Source organism: Salvelinus namaycush, chromosome 36 (genome assembly GCF_016432855.1).
Source record: "Salvelinus namaycush isolate Seneca chromosome 36, SaNama_1.0, whole genome shotgun sequence".
Taxonomy (NCBI): domain Eukaryota; kingdom Metazoa; phylum Chordata; class Actinopteri; order Salmoniformes; family Salmonidae; genus Salvelinus; species Salvelinus namaycush.
In genome coordinates, this window is record NC_052342.1 from 12870956 (window position 1) to 12890661 (window position 19706).

At 42.0% G+C, this 19706-nt stretch overlaps 1 protein-coding gene across 1 annotated transcript in view; it reads left to right on the forward strand.

Annotated features, from left to right (window-relative positions):
* LOC120030560 (adhesion G protein-coupled receptor L3-like) overlaps positions 1 to 8567 on the forward strand; it is an 86358-nt gene extending 77791 nt beyond the window's left edge. The window contains exon 3 of the mRNA XM_038975977.1: positions 8350 to 8567. Coding sequence (XP_038831905.1) covers positions 8350 to 8567 — 218 coding nt within the window. The remainder of the gene's footprint in view (positions 1 to 8349) is intronic.
* The last annotated feature ends 11139 nt before the right edge of the window (positions 8568 to 19706 follow it).

Below are 19706 nucleotides of genomic sequence, written 5' to 3' on the forward strand. Positions count from 1 at the left end.
CTGTCAAGCGTAACTCGCCTCCCCTATACTGGCGAGCTTGGTGTGTTGCCAGGCGTTGGAAGACGTGTGTCGATGAAGAGGAGTGGGAACAAAACAAATGGCCTGTTTCCACTGGCAAGCAGAAAGTGTCTTCAGACCATGCTTTCTCCCCATTAGACTGACTCATGCTAATTGCTAATTACACTAAAACCACAGTGCCGGTTGAGGCGCCAAAAGTCAACAATTGGTGTGATTTTGAAGGGCCTGTCAATCTAGGATCCACGGAAGAACACCTGTAACTGGATAGCTCTCTGTGTTTCATTGGGTGTGCAGTCTTCCATGACAGGCATTTCATGCCTTTTCTTTTTCAGACACATCAAGGGTTCTATGGAGAAAACATTAATTTTTTTAAACAATGCAATTTTTCTGCATTGCAACGTGTGTTTGATTAATGTCTACATGTCCGAGTCACATTTTTTATTGACTACATTCATTCAAAAGCACAGCTTACACATTGTCTTGTCTTATGATAGTCTCCTTATCCTTTTCGATTGAGTAGAGACCCTTGGATTTGGATTGCCTGGGGATATATCTCAACTTAATTTACTCATTATGCTAGTTTCTCACTTAAAAATGAACAATTCTTTGTTCTTTATGGAAAAATGGTTACCGTTAAGAGCAATTTTTAAAGTAGGTCTACCCTCCATTTCCTCAAACCGTCTCGGCTTGCCACAGGTGACACAATCTCCTTCACCATAAAGCGCAAGTGGGTGTGGCTGCCTCCCTCTGCTCTAATCGAATAACGACATTATGATTCATGCGCTAATTAATCACCCGTTTTGTGGGCCGAGCAGATTCAGCTACGTGGGGAAGAGAGACAGACGTTTGTGTTGAATCAGCCCATCCCTCCCTCCATCCCTCCCTCCATCCCTCCCTCCATCTCTCTATCCATCATTAATGCATTTCAATAAGAGCTCATTTGAATTGTCCGCCCTCTGTTTTGGTATGTGTAGTTTGCAGCCGGAAACGAGCTGCCTCCTGGGACGAAATACTCTACCTCTTCATAATATTTGCTAAACTTTTCATACTGAAGTTTTTATTTGGCGTATTTCCCAATCCGGGCTTAATTTGAGATGGCAGGTTTATCGCAAATCATCACTGCCTGTGTTGGAGCTGATGCTGTCGGAGACTGGTTGAGGAAAAGTTGAATAATTGCACAAGTCAGTATAGGGACCCTTCGAATCGTACCAGACATGTGTTTATCTCCATTATGACAGCCATTTACACAAACAAGCTCTCTAATCATAATGTCTGCAGTCGTTGGCCCCCCTTCAATCTGACATTTTTTCTGTTTCTTGGGAGATTAACTGAAATGCCTACCCCGAGGGCCTGTTTTGGTATTAATTAGGACTTTTAAATGTCATTGCTAGTTAGCTCTGTCTGACCCAAAGTGCCCGGTGTCTCAGGAAGGAGGTAAGAGGGTCTGGGCTGTTCTTCAATGACCCCAGGGCCTCAGTGCCGCTCTACATGCAAGCCCTCTTGAGGACATGCAATTTACCCCCATTACTTAAGGAAATACGCATTCAAGACCCGCAATCAAACTCATCTTTTGGTTTTCAATTTGCTGCCTCTCCGAGTGATTAGAAACCTTGGCAAGAGCGACATTTTCCTCTCAACCATTATTTCCTATGACCTTTTAGAATTCCCTTTTTGGTGAGTAATTGCATTTTTAAATATTAATTTGTGAATTGTGTCATGTCTGTAGAAATGACTCGCTCTTTGTAGATTCACTGTGTGAATTAACACTTTTAGACAAGTTGAAGAAAAGTTGAAGTAAAGATATCATTCTTCACTTTAGCCTAAAAGGTGATTTGACTTCAAAGTTTTATCAAGCGAGTTCTCCCACAATTCTGTGCTTTCAGCAGGGCGCTCGTCAAGAGACTTATCCTGGGAAATTCTCCGGAGCAGGAATAAAACTACAGAAGAATATTCCTCAAGGATTACAGACAGAGAAAGTGGAACAGAATAGAACTGAGAGCTTAGATATCAGTAAGGACTTTCAATGAGACTCCATCTTGCTTTTTAGCTATAGGTGGGTGTCTGGCCTTAGATGGTGATACGGGCACACAGGCAGGATGCTGGTGTTGGTAGATAGGGAATCTGAGCCCTATCCATCGCCACTTCTGGGTACAAATGTAATTACATAGAATTGTTGACTACTCTGGTAATTCAAGCCTATTTTGGGCATTTGGTTACTTGCTTACATTAGTCGATTAGGGAATCTGGCTCCTGAATTGCTTTTTATTCATTTGTTTCCTTGTTTTAATATTTGGGAGGAAGATATAGCTTGACTAACATTCTGAGAACTTGAACTGAAAATATGAGCCTTGGCTTCAGGTTATAGTGAGAGTCCCTTTTTAAGACCCTCAAGGGATGTTGAGGTCATGCTAATAGCCCAATCAGTTGTCAATGTCCAGTCAGGGTAGTACATCTGATTTATTCTAAAGCAGCGGTGAAAATGAGCCGGGGAGGAGAGGTGGTGGTATGCTGTATTGGTAAAACATAAGCCTATCACAATAATTAAAACAAAGATGCCAAGAAAACTGTAAGCCATTACACTATTATTTATCATGACCTCCATGTCAGTGTCATAAAACATTAGCAAATGGACTTAAAAACATGTGGAAGTACGCTCCAAAATGTGGTGAGGTACGACAATAACAGTGACATTTTGCCAAGACTGAGACGCGAGGACAGCAGTGGATGCATCAATTCAGGTTTCAAGTGCAGGCCTATTTCACAATTACCGAATGTCATTCATTACACTTTTTGGTGCTTTGTAAGAGATTTCCATTTCTCAAATGGTGGGTGTAGTGCACTATATGGATGTGGGAATTATTTTAGAGTGGATGAACATGCGTAGGTAGCCTTTTGACGTGATTGTTTGACAATCAGATGAAGACATCAAAATGAATTGGGATTCTATATGTAATTCTATGATTAGAATTATTTAAAAAATGTGAGGTCCCATACCGGGAAGAAATTTTATCTACTTTCACCCCGGTTGAACAGTGTGCAAAAATAAATATCCCAACTTCTTTTTCAGACCTATTCAAACCAAATAATTCAATCAAAATAATCAGAGGAGACTTTCAAATGTTTGCTGGTGCCTTTGCATCCTTTCACGTTGAGTTAGCATAGCATAGTTTGCATACCATAGATAGCATAGGCTATAGTTAGCTATGCTAGTTTCGACGCCCATCTTTGAGAATTACATGGGAACCCTTATACAGTTAATTTCTCTCAATTGGTCTAACATACCTTAGATGTAATATGTCTGTTGCCAATTTAACCTGGCCTACGTTTGAAGCTGCGTACAGTACCAGTCAAGTTTGGACACACTTACTCATTCATGGGTTTTTCAAAGCTGTCATCAAGGCAAAGGGTGGCTACTTTGAAGAATCTCAAATATAAAATATATTTTGATTTGTTTCACACTCTTTTGGTTACTACATAAATCCATATGTATTATTTTATAGTTTTGATGTCTTCACTTCTACAATCTAGAAAATAGTAAAAATAAAGAAAAACCCTGGAATGAGTAGGCGTGTCCAAACTTTTGACTGGTACTGTAGGTCATGACGTTTGAAGTTTGAGACTCATTACAGTAGTGTGTGTGTGTGTGTGTGTGTACACACCATATATAGAAGTGTTACCAGTGATGCACATGTTAATACCATAACTTGTGAAAAACGTTAATATCCTACTATGCTGTGATTTCAAACAACCTAGGATGGCACACTGTGTTGCTTAAAATGGCACAAAAATGAATTTGATCCTCTTGCCTTATAGAATAACTACGGCACTTTGCCCACTGCCCAGTGAATTGAAATAGATCAATAATACTCAGAGAGCAAACTCATGTTTAGGCGAGCTATTCAGCAAAGCACAGTTCAATAGAACTCAAATCTGCTTATAAATTGATGTGGCGTCGCGTTTGAGAATGAGCTACTCCATAGCAAGAGAATAATATGAAACAGAATGTAGAATAAATGAGAGAAAAATGAAATCATTTATTGATTTCAGGGATCGCTGAGACAAAATGGCTTTTTAAATTCAGTTTGGTACTTTATCATAAGGGGGTGGTAAGTATTTTGCAATTCTCAGTGCAACGTTTCTATGGTAACCATCCCATGTAATGGGCTATGCATGTGCCTTTGGATAGAACTGTAAGAACATAGCCATCTGGATTTTGGGCCACATTTTGCTGTATTTATTGTTTTACTATATGGATGGCATCATCCTCTCCATATAAATTATGCTTATTGCATTGTGGTGCTTGCTACAAGTATTTTATACTGACAAAATGTAAATGCAACATGCAACAATTTTAATAATTTTACTGAGTTACAGTTCATATGAGGAAATCAGTCAATTTAAATAAATAAAATTAGGCCCTAATCTATGGATTTCACATAACTGGGAATACAGATATGCATCTCTTAGTGACAGATATCTTTTAAAAATGGGCCTCACAATGGGCTTCAGGATCTCATCAGAGTATTTCTGTTCCTTCAAATTGTCATTGATAAAATGTAATTGTCTTCATTATCCGTTGTTTATGTCTGCCCATACCATAACCCTACAGCCACCATGGGTCACTCTGTTCACAACGTTGGCATCAGCAAACCGCTCGCCCACACAACACCATAACCGTGGTCTGCGGTTGTGAGGCCAGTTGGACGTACTGCTAAATTCTCTAAAATGATGTTGGAGTCAGTTTATGGTAGAGAAATGAACATTCACTTCTCTGGCAACAGCTCTGGTGGACATTCCTGCATGCCAATTGCATGCTCCCTCAACTTGAGACATCTGTGCCATTGTGTTGTGACAAAACGGCACATTTCAGAGTGGCCTTTTATTGTCCCCAGCACAAGGTGCACCTGTGTAATGATCATGCTGTTAAATCAGCTTGTTGATATGCCACACATGTCAGGTGGATGGATTATCTTGGCAAAGGAGAAATGCTCACTAACAGGAATGTAAAAAATAAATGTGCACAAAATCTGAGAAAAATAAGCTTTTTGTGCTTATGGAACATTTCTGGGATCTTTTATTCCATCTCATGAAACGTGGGACGAACACTTTACATGATGCGTTTATATATTTTTTCAGTGTACAGTCGTGGCCAAGTTTTGAGAGTTACACAAATATACATTTTCACAAAGTCTGCCTCAGTTTGTATGATGGCAATTTGCATATACTCCAGAATGTTATGAAGAGTGATCAGATGAATTGCAATTCATTGCCATGCAAATGAACTGAATCCCCCCAAAACATTACCACTGCATTTCAGCCCTGCCACAAAAGGACCAGCTGACATCATGTCAGTGATTCTCTCGTTAACACAGGTGTGAGTGTTGACGAGGATAAGGCTGGAGATCAGTCTGTCATGCTGATTGAGTTCGAATAACAGACTGGAAGCTTCAAAAGGAGGGTGGTGCTTGCAATCATTGTTCTTCCTCTGTCAATCATGGTTACCTGCAAGGAGACACGTGCCCCCATCATTGCTTTGCACAAGAAGGGCTTCACAGGAAAGGATATTGCTGCCAGTAAGATTGTACCTAAATCAACCATTTATCAAATCATCAAGAACTTCAAGGAGAGCGGTTCAATTGTTGTGAAGAAGGCTTCAGGGCGCCCAAGAAAGTCCAGCAAGCGCCAGGACCGTCTCCTAAAGTTGATTCAGCTGTGGGATCGGGGCACCACCAGTACAGAGCTTGCTCAGGAAGGGCAGCAGGCAGGTGTGAGTGCATCTGCATGCACAGTGAGGCGAAGACCTTTGGAGGATGGCCTGTTGTCAAGAAGGGCAGCAAAGAAGCCACTTCTCTCCAGGAAAAACATCAGGGACAGACTGATATTCTGCAAAAGTTACAGCGATTGGACTGCTGAGGACTGGGGTAAAGTCATTTTCTCTGATGAATCCCCTTTCCGATTGTTTAGGGCATCCGGATAAAAGCTTGTCCGGAGAAGACAAGGTGAGCGCTACCATCAGTCTTGTGTCATGCCAACAGTAAAGCATCCTGAGACCATTCATGTGTGGGGTTGCTTCTCAGCCAAGGGAGTGGGCTCACTCACAATTTTGCCTAAGAACACAGCCACGAATAAAGAATGGTACCAACACATCCTCCGAGAGCAACTTCTCCCAACCATCCAGGAACAGTTTGGTGACGAACAATGCCTTTTCCAGCATGATGGAGCACCTTGCCATAAGGCAAAAGTGATAAGTGGCTCGGGGAACAAAACATCAATATGTTGGGTCCATGGCCAGGAAACTCCCCAGACCTTAATCCCATTGAGAACTTGTGGTCAATCCTCAAGAGGCGGGTGGACAAACAAAAACCCACAAATTCTGACCAAATCCAAGCATTGATTATGCAAGAATGCTCTGCCATCAGTCAGGATGTGGCCCAGAAGTTAATTGACAGCATGCCAGGGCGGATTGCAGAGGGCTTGAAAAAGTAGGGTCAACACTGCAAATATTGACTCTGCATCAACTTCATGTAACTGTCAATAAAAGCCTTTGACACTTATGAAATGCTTGTAATTATACTTCAGTATTCCATAGTAACACCTGCCAAAAATATCTAAAGACACTGAAGCAGCAAACTTTGTGGAAATTAATATTTGTGTCATTCTCAAAACTTTTGGCCACGACTGTAGATTGAATTAGCCGCACAATATTGAAATTGAACGAGCTTATTAAAAGTAATTGGTTTATCACCGATTTTTCTTACAGTAGATTCATGCAACAGTTTTCATGTAGCTTGTTCAATATTGTTGTATACCTCATCATAGATTTTCAACACATTTCATTGTATTTATATCACTGCCAAATCAAATGTTTGACAAGCGGGCACCATGGAATAGAAAGGACAATCAGCCATCAGTAATTTTGTTTTTCTCTCCCTTGATTAAAAGTAGAAATGTAATAAGATCCGGATCACTTGTTTTCAGAGAGAGAGAGAGAATCTTCCATTAAGTAGGAGATAATTGATATGTTTCATTCCTTAAACCGTCCGATTTCGGTTATAATGACAACTGGCTTGTCGTGGTACCACTTTCAACCCCCCCCCCATAACGACAACAGGCTTCTAGCAACTTAGGCACTTCCACTGATACAGAATACATTCCAAATGGCACCCTATTCCCTACATAGTTCACTACATTTGACCAGACCGCTATGGGCTCTTGTCAATAGTAGTGCACTATGTAGGAAATAGTGTGCGATTTGGAATGCATTCTGTATCAGTGGAAGTGCCTAAGTTGCTAGAAGCCTGTTGTCGTTATGGGGGGGGGGTTGAAAGTGGTACCACGAAAACTTTTAGATTGTTCATAACGGCTCAGATTGTAGTGGAATTTACTGGAGGGGGGAGAGAACTTCACAAGGGCATACAGTCACACAGGCAAAACACACACAGGTAAATGGCTCTCACACTTCCAGGCTGTGTAGCCCCCTTCCAGCCCATGATAAATGCTTGCAGTCAGTACCCATTGTCCAGTGTTGGCGCTGTAACACAGACACTTCTGTTAAGGGGTGTTTATGAAAATCCAAAACTGTCACGGTCCCCTGCGATCTCTCAGCCCAATGTTTACATTTCCCACTCATTTTTTCATTCCCACTGTAAACACCAAACCCCTGGAGTTTCCTCTGTTCCTCTGGCAAGAGGCAAAGCAGAAACGGCATGACAGACCGCAGGCTCTGGTCTCCTGGTCTCCTGCCATTTGGCTGCCTGCGGTAAACAATGACAATACTGCCAGAGCGCTAGCAGTTAACCCCTCTTTGACCCAATCGTCAACTTTCCCTGTTAAGTGGGCGTGGCCACCTCTCTCAGCTCTAATTGAATAACGACATCATGATTAATGCGTTAATTGATCACCTGAGTTGCGGATGATGGATGTTTTTCATTCTCTCTCTCTCTCTCTCGTTTCTTTTTTTCTGTATTGGTCTTACTGGTAGGATTGTCATCATGAACACAGCTAACATGCTCCCCACATACTCCTTCGCTTTGAACTCTTGACCGTTCACCATATCTCTCCATATTCCTCTCCCACACCACCTACAGCCATGCTATTGTGCCTCCCACGCCCAACAAAGGCCCTGTCAGCCCCACTCCCTTCGTCCCAATGTCTGACCTTGGACCTTTGCTCTATCCTCACCTTCTCTTCATCTTTTGCTCTGTTTCTCTTGCTCTAATGGTTAAGCCATTAGGTTGGCAAGTGGGAGACCCAGGTTCAATTCCCACATGGTAAAAATACCCAGTGTTACGCAGGTTTTGCTGACGTTATTTTCTGTCTATGTACCCACAGCCTTCAGTCGAGCTCCCATCCCCATGGCGGTGGTGAGGAGGGAGCTGTCGTGTGAGAGCTACCCCATCGAGCTGCGCTGCCCGGGCACCGACGTCATCATGATTGAGAGTGCCAACTACGGCCGCACCGACGACAAGATCTGTGACGCCGACCCAGCGCAAATGGAAAATACACGCTGCTACCTTCCCGATGCCTACAAGATCATGTCCCAGAGGTAACAATCTCTAGACCTCTATATACAATGAGCTCCAAAAGTATTGGGACAGTGACCCATTTGTTGTTGTTTTGGCTCTGTACTCCGGCACATTGCATTTTTAAATGATACTATGACCGAGGTGAAAGTGCAGCTTTAATTTGAGGGTGTTTTCTTCCATATGGGGTGAACAGTTTAGAAATTGCAGGTCTTTTTGTACATAGTCCCCGCATTTTAGGGGACCAAAAGTATTGGGACAAATTCACTTATGCATTAAAGTAGTAAAAAGTAAAACATGTAGTCCCATATTCATAGCACGCAATGACTACATCAAGCTTGTGACTACAAATTTGTTTGACTAATTTGCTGTTTGTTTTGGTTGTGTTTCAGATTATTATTATTATAGAATGGTAAATAATGTATTGTCATTTTGGAGTCACTTTTGGTGTAAATAAGAATAGAATATGTTTTTAAACGCTTCTACATTAATGTGGATGCTATCATGACTATGGGTAATCCTGAATGAATTGTGAATTATGTTGAGTGAGAAAGTTAGACACACACATATCAAACCCCAAAGACATGCTAACCTCTCACCATTACAATAACAGGGGAGATTGTCTCATTGACACCCGCCCCAAGTACTGACGTTGCAATTTTGGTTACCTTTTATTGAGCCTTTGTCTGGGGTTGGCAGGGCAGAGTGGGGGGGGGGGGATTTCATGAACAAACTTTGTCCATTCAGGGGATCACGTCCTCATTGAAAATAATACGCAATTCTCCAATGTTGATAATTTGTGTTCCATTTACATTTCTGAATTGACTTTAATTAGAGATGGAATTGACCCTTCGCTAAGCCCTGCCCCAGAATGTTGGGCAACCAATTGCAGTGCTCCAATGGATAGCAACTGCTGTCAAGTCCAACACCTCGGACAAGCTCACGTTTAAATTGCATGAAAGCCAGTAAGGGCTATGGAAAACGGAATGTTTTCTTCATAAAATAATTCAACAGTGCAGCAGGAGTACTTGCTACTCTGATTCCAGAGCCTGTTGATGGAGTATTTTTTGAATCTGAATAAGGATCCAAATGTTTGAAGAAATCCAATGTTTTGAGTGGAAGCGGTCAAGAATTCTGTAATGTTTTCCGATTGAACACTATAAATCCCTGTCTTGGCTGTAAATTCATACCACAAATACATTTGACCTGTGATAGAAATTAATGTTGATTTGAATACATTATCTCTTATTTGTCGACATAAATATTTTCTTGGTGAGCTATGGCTACATTGTGGGGATACCAGGAAATGGAGGCCGATTTGTCAGTGCAGACAAAGAGTATACAGCAATTTGACGGTGATTTAAGAGATTGTACACATCATTTGAGGATTTACATTAAGCAAATGTACACAGATCACACAGGCTTTGAGCATACTGTACATGCAGCCAATGTGTTCGATTTAAGAAAAGTAAGCACATTCATCGTCGTTTTTTTGGTTGTGGTATGATGCTCCTTATACACAGTTCTTATAGCCCTGGGTTGAGTAACTAAGTACTAGTAAGGAGAGATGGTAGACCAAGGTTGTCTGTCAAACCATTTTCCATAGATACACAGCATGATTTGGTTCAAGCCCTCTTTAAAAGCTGCAGAAATGTACCAGGATTTGTAGCGCTTGTCATGATCACGTCCTCATGAATACTGTAGGTTACGAGCACTCCACCGAGATAAGGTTTATCTAAATTGCTATTCAGTGTTGACACGTCCTCGTTTTCCAAACCCAGTGTTCCATGTGCTGCTTTGAGAATTCTAATGACGTTCTGCACATTACCTAACTGCCTTTCCCTCCACTTTGAGTGTAATGCACGACAAAGATGAGATACTCTCTGGTGTTGAGAAGTAGGGATAAAAAGGTAGGTCTAAACACCACTGTCAGATAATTGATCCGCCCCATAGCATCTCCCTTGTTATCCCTCCTGCACCGCCCACTCAGAACAGTAATCCTTGGCGGAATGAATCGAACTGGAGATGAGGAAGAAACAGAACAACAAAAAGACAACCAGAAAAAAAGAACAGCGGCAGGGAAGTGCACCTCTCTTTACCATCACAGAGCTAGCGGAGAGCAACTCACAAAAGCTAAACGGCAAGTGAAACCTGATTCAGAGCGAGCTCTTATTGTATTTGAGGCAAATTTGGCAAGTGGATAAAGGTTGTGGGTGGTGAGGGGGGCTCGGGGATGGTAGAGTCCTGAGATATTTGTAATACTAGCAACATGGCTAACACATTAGCATGTGAAGAGGCCTGTGCGAGGGGTTAGCATGCAGGAAAGCGCAATGGACGTGCGGCATTCCCAGCTGCAACCAAGCTCCCACAGCTGTTGCTAGGAAACCGGTAGCTAAGCTCATGATAAAACAAAACAAACAGAAACTAAACAGAAACAAAAACTCAGAAAAAAGTACGTTCAAAGGTGAGGGATAATGCAGAGGTTGGCACGAGATGAAAAGCGGGCCCGAAAATTGCTCGCTCTGCATTTGTTTGTTGGATTCGTCTGATTTCCCTGAAAGGATAATGTGGGGGAAAATACATGCAGAAGAAGAATGGACCGCTCATCACACCGTGGCAGACTTTGACATACTTCAAAGCAAATCACAGTAATTATTCTTTGCTGTGCTTTTTTCCTGATTACAATTCACTGGCTTTGATCAGATTATCACATAACAAAATGCATTAGCACAGTGTTCAGACTAGGTATATATGTTATAACAAATAGAAAATAGCAGGCAAACTCTCACTAATATTTTTTTCCCAGTGATTGTTTTCATATATTTCTTTAGGTCTATCCATGAAAAGGATATTGGTTTCCTTCACGTTGTTAGCTACTGGCTTCCGTACACAATGTCCTCCAAACTAAATGGGCATTGGCACTGGCATACAGACCAGCGACTGAGACACACTTCCCTGGTATTTGATATCCTACCCTGCTTTTCCTGTGCCTCCCTCTCCCCCCTCCCACTTAATGGAATGTTCCTCCTTTGGGATTTCTTTCTCTTTTTTTCCAGCCCATGAGCCACCTGTCTTCCCTGCTGGCACTGGCTAAGTCATTTTGACGGGCATGGTCTGGGTATCATTCACAGCCAGTTAATAGGACGAACCAGGCTGCAAGCTCAAACTCTAAGCCACAGGCTAGCATCCATCATCAGAAAAATACCCATCCATGTCACCAAGCCCGCTATCCGTCAATACACATTTAGCTAGCTCAACGTACTTTTCCTCCCTTCGGAAGAATGGAATGAAACCCCCCCCCCATGGAAAGACGGGTTGCTTACTAAAAATCCCATCGGCGCACAGAGTCTCTTCTAGCAAGGTGTTTGGTTCCATTACAGTCTTTTAAGCGAGGTCTAATAGCTTATGCCTGAGTGATAGCATGCCGCCGCGCCAGTGAGTGCCGTAATGCATCTCAAAATGAAAGCTGTCTCCCCACCATGCCCCCGACAGGATGAATGGCTCTGAGTCATTACTGATGCTCCCGCATGCGGTGGCCATTACGTGTCTGGAAAATCACAGCCACTCAAAGACGTGTCACCTGTGTGTGGGGCCGGGTTGCGACTGGAAGGTGGCTAATGATATTGTAATTCAACCAATGCAACCGGGACTAATTTGATGTAATTGGTGGCAATTACCACATTTTAGTCCACCTACTCTTCCCAATGAAAGTTCGCTGTCAACTAGGCCTGTATATCGAGTGTTTTTAATTTATCTACACAGGGTTTATTTTTTGGGGGCCTCTGGAAATCTCTCCTCAATAAACTCTGCAGTGAAGCTAGATTATTCATCAAAAGTGCTTCCGCCTGCAGCAGGGTGCTCTCATATCAATCAGGCTCTATCTCGACAACGTACAGGCGATGCGCCGTACTTCAAAAACAAACGGCGACGATATCGAACAACAACAGCCTCTGCCGTTTTCTCATCAGCGACCCAGCGCCTTTCCTCTTTTGTGTTCTCCCTTTCTTTCCCCTGAGGCGTTGTGGCCTTCACGGCCAGTTAATTACCGGCGATATCAAAGTCATATATCACCCGGCATCTCTGCAGACCTCGCCGGGTACCTTAAGGGGGAACGCCTGGTAGGCTGATAGCATTGTGTCACGCCCGTGTATGATCCCCCTTGTAGGAGAAGAGGGTCATAAAGGAGACTCCTCCACTCCCCTCTTCCCCCCCATTTCTATCCCTTTTTCTCTGAAGTTTTCATCTCCACCATCGCTTTTGGGCCTTGATTGTATATCTACTGCTGATTCTGTCTATACACAGGAAAGGGTCTCGCCTCTCATCAGCCAAGTGCTGTTTCGAGTTTGCCCCCCCCCCCCTTGTTGAGACAAACACTCTGAAAATGTGAAAGAAGTACCGTGTTGAAACGTGTTTTAAGAAAGAAAATGTGCTTTTGTGCTAGATGCTTTTTTTTCTTTTAACTAAATTGACTCGTGTGTTTTGATTTTACACTAGTTCCCAGTAATTCAGATGGATATTTACCATCAGGTTGAGTGTTGAGAATTGCATGATATACCACTGGGGATTTGAAGCAACAGCAGGTCAACAGTTAACTTATTTTACAAGTATAACATCGTAGTTTTTTGGGGCTTTATTCACTTTGTCAAATGCAGGCTAGAATGTATGAAACAAGCAAAACATAATTAAAACTTAAAATTCCTCATCAAAGACAGAGAGGTGGGGGAGAGAAAGCGAGCATAGTGAAGAACCTTACTCCCTCACCATTGAGCTTGCAATCCGGTCAAGTTTCCGTCATTCTTGGCATTTGACCTACTTCAGGGTTTAAGAATTTGATGAGATATTTATATTAAAAAGAAACGATTACTTTAAGATTCCCTTCAGTTCCTATGTCCTTCCTCTTTCAAATCCTTTGACTTAACTGTTGTGATGTCGTAAGCGTACATTTCACTGGCGGGATAGGCAGACTCTCTTTCAACACTGCCAATTATCCAACCAAGTGGATATTCTGTTTTCATCATTATCATAATTAGTTTTGGCATTTCTGTTTCAAGTCACATTTGTTGATGCACATTCTTGTGAATTTGTTCCTTGATCTATGCATTTTTCATTGTTTCAGCAAATGGTTATGGAGCAAATGGCATGTGACTGTATACAATTTACTATTAGTACAAGCTAGGAGGGTATTCAGAGTTTTTATTTATGTACAAACACTGGTGAAATGCTAGTACTATTTTGAGAGGATGTTCACAGCACTGAAGCACAAACCACATGGAATGTCCTTACACAGAGGGGTAGATCAGCCCAAGTTGGCCCCGACAACGAGCTAGACATCAGCACACAAATGACTCTGCAGTCCTCTCTCTACTTTATACCCCATTGCGTATTAATCATGCCGCATATTCCCGCTTCTGTTGCTTGCTCATATCTCTCTCAACCCGTTTGCTCATAGAAGTTTGCCGAACATTTATTTTGCTCTTCTCTACATTTTTTTTTTAAAGCCAATTCAAGTTTGGCCATTTGATGACTTGGCGATATGGAATAGACGAGCGAGCATAGTGTAACAGGAGTTCGCCGAGCCGAAGCGGGATAATGTCTCATCGAAGATCAATTGGCTGTCTCTGACAAAAAGTCAGCCCTTAAAAAAGGCTTTGGGCGTTTTGCCAGCCTTCAGTGCCTTCAGAAAGCATTTTTACCTCGTGACTTACAAGTTTTGTTGTGTTACAGCCTGAATTTCAAAATGTATTAAATCCATTTTTTCTTTCATCCATCTACCCACAATACCCAATAATGACAAAGTGAAAACATGTTTTTAGGAATTTTGGCAAATTCATTGAAAATGAAATACAGAAATATCTCATTTATTAAGTATTCACACCCCTGAGTCAATACATGTTAGAATCACCTTTGGCAGTGATTACAATTTTTCTTTAAAAAAAATCTTCAAGCTCTGTCAAGTTGGTTGTTGAAAATTGCTAGACATTTTAAAGTCTTGCCATAGATTTTCAAGCCATTTTAAGTCAAAACTGTAACTAGGCCACTCAGGAACATTCAATATCGTCTTGACAGAGCTCGTCTTTGGCCTTGTGTTTTAGGTTATTGTCCTGCTGGAACATGTATTTGCCTCCCAGTGTCTGGTGGAAAGCAGACAACCATGTTTTCCTCTAGGATTTTCCCAGCGCTTAGCACAATTCCGTTTCTTCTTATTCTAAAAACGTCCTAGTCTTTGCCGACGACAGCATACCACGATGACAGCCACCATGCTTGAAAATATGAACAGTTTTACTCAGTGATGTGTTGTGTCGGATTTGGCCCAAACATAACTTTGTATTCAATACAAAGTTAATTTCATTGCCCCGTTTTCTTCTGTATTACTTTATTGCATTATTGCAAACACGATGCATGTTTTGGAATATTTGTATTTGTCATGTTATGTTAGTATTGTGGAGTAACTACAATGTTGTTGATCCATCCTCAGTTATCTACTATCACAGCCATTAAACTCTGCAACTGTTTTAAAATCACCATTGGCCTCATGGTTAAATCCCTGAGCGGGTTCCTCCTCCTCTGGAAACTGAGTTAGGAGGCCTGTGTCTTTGTAGTGACTGGTTGTATTAATACACCTTCCAAAGTGTGATTTATAACTTCACCGTGCTCAAAGGGATATTCAAGGTCTTTGGTAAAACATTTAAATATATATTTTTTTAATCTACAAATAGGAGCCCTTTTTAGCGAGGCATTGGAAACCCTGGTCTTTGTGGTTGAATCTGTGTTTAAAATTCAACACTCGATTATGGGACCTTACAGATAATTGTATGAGTCGGCTACAGAGATTAGGTAGTAATTAAAAAAAAAAAAAGTTAAACACTATAGCACACAGAGTGAGTACATTCAACTCGTGACTTATTAAGCAAGTTCTTACTCCTGAACTTATTTAGGCTTGCCATGACAAAGGGGTTGAATACTTATTGACTCAAGACATTTCAGCTTTACATTTTTTATTAACTTGTAAAAATGTATAAAAACACTTTTACATTATGTGATATTGTGTGTAGGCCAGTGACACATCTCCATTTAATCCATTTTAAATTCAGGCTGTTACACAACAATGTGTAAAAAGTCAAGGGGTGTGAATACTTTCTGAAGGCACTGTATGTTTTTTAAAGGGGGTAACCCAGGTCATGCATGATAATGTACTGTTTGGTTTATAGTACATAAATGACATGTTTGCATCTTAAATATTTGACCCATAGATGCAACAACCATATGTAATGTTGGTTAAATTCTCAGTCAGGCAATAAATAACTTGATTTAGTGTTTATAATTATTACAGATATATGCTCATCGGGGGGGGGGGGGGGGGGTGTAATATAAGATATGTATTTTGGCTTGGTGTTGAACTTCCCATATAAATCAACATTTGAGAGTAAATTCCTTGGCTAAGCATGAGGTAGGATAGAGATTATGAAGACTGATGAGAAGGAGAACTACCCACCACCGAAATGAAAAGGGAGCTTACCATGCCAAGCGGATGAGCAAGTAGTGCGATCATTGGCCATGCGTGACCTGCAAAGCCCTCCCTCGGGTGTCTCCCCCGTTGTTTAAAGTCAAGGCCTGCATTAGCATTTTAACTCCTCAAACAAAGCGGTGTCATATGAATTTATGCATGAATTTAATCTCTGAATCACAACTATCATACGTCTGCTTCTCGCACACCCTCAAGTTATTGGATACGGGTTTATTTTTAGAAATAAATCTCCAGTCTCAAATATGCTGAGTTTGTGTTTTGTCTATCTATTTTCTATTGATTAACATTGTGTGCTGTATGAGGTCTGTTTGAGACCAACACTATTATTTAAAAGGCAGAGCAGTTTGCTTCTGCAGTTTTCTGACCTATCTGTCATAACTTATACATGTGCTGCAGGGTGTGCAGTGCCGACTAACTATTAATCAAGCTATTTCCCTCAAACTATGGTCGCGTTGAGCACCTGTCAGTAATAGAATCTGTCAACCACAGCATGAGACAATGGTGTGTTGTGAATACCGAAACAAATGTGCCACAATTAAATAAAGCCAAAGGAGGTTTGCCAACAATACAAACATAAATATGTAAAAGGGTAATAGAGAAAAGAGCTCTGACAGAAAAAGTAATGTCCCCCCATGGAATACACAGAACATGCAAGCAATAAAATTCAATCCAGTCTGATGATTACTTTAGGAATATGAACCCAATTCCAATCTGTTCATGTTTGCCTTCCTCATTCATCTAACCCTCTATTCCATACTGTGCTTTTCACAGAAAAAAAGTGTAATTTTCCCCCCTTTTTTTGTCACCTGATATAGTTGTTCAGCCCTGCCTGCCTCCTTTCTTTCCACCCGGCTTGATTAGAACCTGGTGTATTTCCATTTGGCCAATTAGATATAGTAAATTCAGCCTGACAGTCTAACCTTCCAGCCAATGAGCAAGCCTGGATCTTAGACCAGACTCAACAGTGATTAATAAAAAAAGGCCTAAACTGGCAGTGGAAAATGTTTTTGGGAGGTTTCCCCATGCGGAGCGGATTGATAACTCTCAAGGTATAGAGGAAGAAAAAGAAAACAGGAATTAATCCAGTAGCCGGGCGGTTTGAGAATCCCTTTGGGTTTTCCTATGCCCCCACAAGTTGAAGAAGTAAAAAAGTGGGTGAATTTGAGAGGTTGTAACTTCTCAACTTTTAACTGTTCTCCTCAGGAAACCCTGACATATCTCGGGCCTAATGTGATACAATACCAGATTAATAGCCTCGTGCGGTGCGGTCACTGGTTAAACATGTGTCGTAATGAAAGTAAATGGTCGGGAGGAGGAGGTCTCAGTGAATTTGTTAGCTGTGGGAGGGGGTTTCGCTTGGATGTATCAGAACAGTAAAAAATTTGGTAATTCTGACAGGGGCAGGTGGTTAAACGGAACACTTGAAGCACACCGACCTCGTTCCCAGCTGATCTTTTCCTCCTTTGCTCAGATATCCATCTGTCCTCCCTCTTCCTCCATTCCTCTTTTAATTGGCAGCTTGGAGTAGACACCCATTTGATGTCTACTATAGCTCATCGCTTCCTCCAGTAAGCCGACTCAAAGTGAAAGCGTCTAAGGTGGCAATTTCTCGATTTTGTCGTCTTATGTAGGAGTGGGCGGCCGACTTCGCTTAACCTTTGGGTAACTTTGCGTTGAGCCATCCTCGCCTCGAAGATGAAACATCTTCATGCTTTTCTGATTTATGTCTCATGTCTACATCATTACCAGTCCTCCTAGGAATCTTCTACTCCCTTCCGTGCACCCTGCCCCTCTAAAGAACTTTCCCCTGATATAAATTCCTGCACCAATCACTTGCGCTAAGGGCTATTTAATTTAAATTGATGTGCGAACGGTAGAATGGTACAATTCACCTGAAAGACTGTGCCCCTATGAATCAGGCTCCGCGTGTCAGCCCAGGCTCCATGTTTCATTACACTACAACCCAGGTGATTTACACCAGCCTAAATTAGCTTGGTAATGAAAGCCTCTCCTTGTTTGTACCATATTGTTCCACTCCTAATACATCATCTATAGAGAACTAGGTAGACTTGGGGGAGGTAGGTCAGAGGGGCCGAGCTCCTTCATTTCCTTGGGAATGACCTCGACGGTAACGGAGCACACTTAGCCATACTTCTGTGTACTTTAGTCCTGAAAATAAGACTGCCGTAGTCTGGGAAAGAAAATAATGACATCGCCCAAGTGTCACGTTTCTGGAGTGTCCATTAGCTCCAAATAAACAAGATACATTATTTTCATCTGGGAGTCTAGGAAGTCATTAGCTTGGTTTCTGATTGTTTATCTAATTTATCCCCTTCTCTCACTGCTAGTCCAAGTGGTGCAGTGATATTGAATCATTCATGAGAACAGGGGCTCATCTTGGAGTTTGTTTGTCGGGATTTGAGTCTGATTTAGCTCCGTTGTGCCACTGCCAGCCCCACTAGTTGTCGAGTCGATGGCACTCTCTCTGGTTTTCTCCCAGTGTTTTTACAGCTGGGGATTTACTGCATTTGTCACGGAGTGCTGTATGTGTGTTTATATGTGTCAGCTGGATTGGCCAGGCGGCACTGTGGACTCAGACGATGGGGAGAGAGTGTGGGCTCATCTTGTAGAGCCGAGCCCAAACGAGGTGCCCTGGTCCTCAGTCAAACGGTGACTCAAGCTGTTTGTCTGGGACGGCATCCAGTCGGAGCTCAAATCAAATGTAATCAAATTGTATTTATCACATGCGCCGAATACAACAGGTGTAAACCTTCCCGTGAAATGCTTACTTACAAGCCCTTAACCAACAATACAGTTTAAGAAAATTAGAGTTACTAAATAAACTCAAGTAAAAAAAGTAACACAATAAAATAACAACAACGAGGCTATATACAGGGGGTATGTGTGGGGATACAGGTTAGTTGAGGTAAAATGTACATTTAGGTAGGGGTAACTTGACTATGCATAGATAATAAACAGTGAGTAGCAGCAGTGTAAAAAATAAATAAAAGGGAGGGGGGGTGTCAATGCAAGTTGTTTGGGTAGCCATTTGATTTATTGTTCAGCAGTCTTATAGCTTGGGGATAGAAACTGTTAAGGAGCCTTTTGGACCTAGACTTGGCGCTCCGGTACCGCTTGCCGTGCGGTAGCAGAGAGAACAGTCTATGACTTGGGTGGCTGGAGTCTTTGACATTTTTGGGCCTTCCTCTGACACCGATGACAACCGTTGTCATCAGCAAACTTAATGATTGTGTTGGAGTCGTGCCTGGCCGTGCAGTCATGAGTGAACAAGGAGTACAGGAGGGGACTAAGCATGCACCCCTGAGGGGCCCCCGTGTTGAGGATCAGTGTTGTTGCCTACCCTTACCATCTGGGGGTGGTCCGTCAGGAAGTCCAGGATCCAGTTGCAGAGGGAGGTGTTTAGTCCCAGGGTCCTTAGCTTAGTGATGAGCTTTGTGGGCACTCAACTCTGACGTTATGAGAGACTTTGTCCTTCTCCCAATTTCCAATGTACTCTCCTACTCCATATTATGCATATATATTTCTCTCTTGGTCTCTCTCTCTTTTGCTCCATTTCATTTTCTCTGTCTCTCCCTCTGTCACACACACACACACACACACACAAACACACACAACCACAC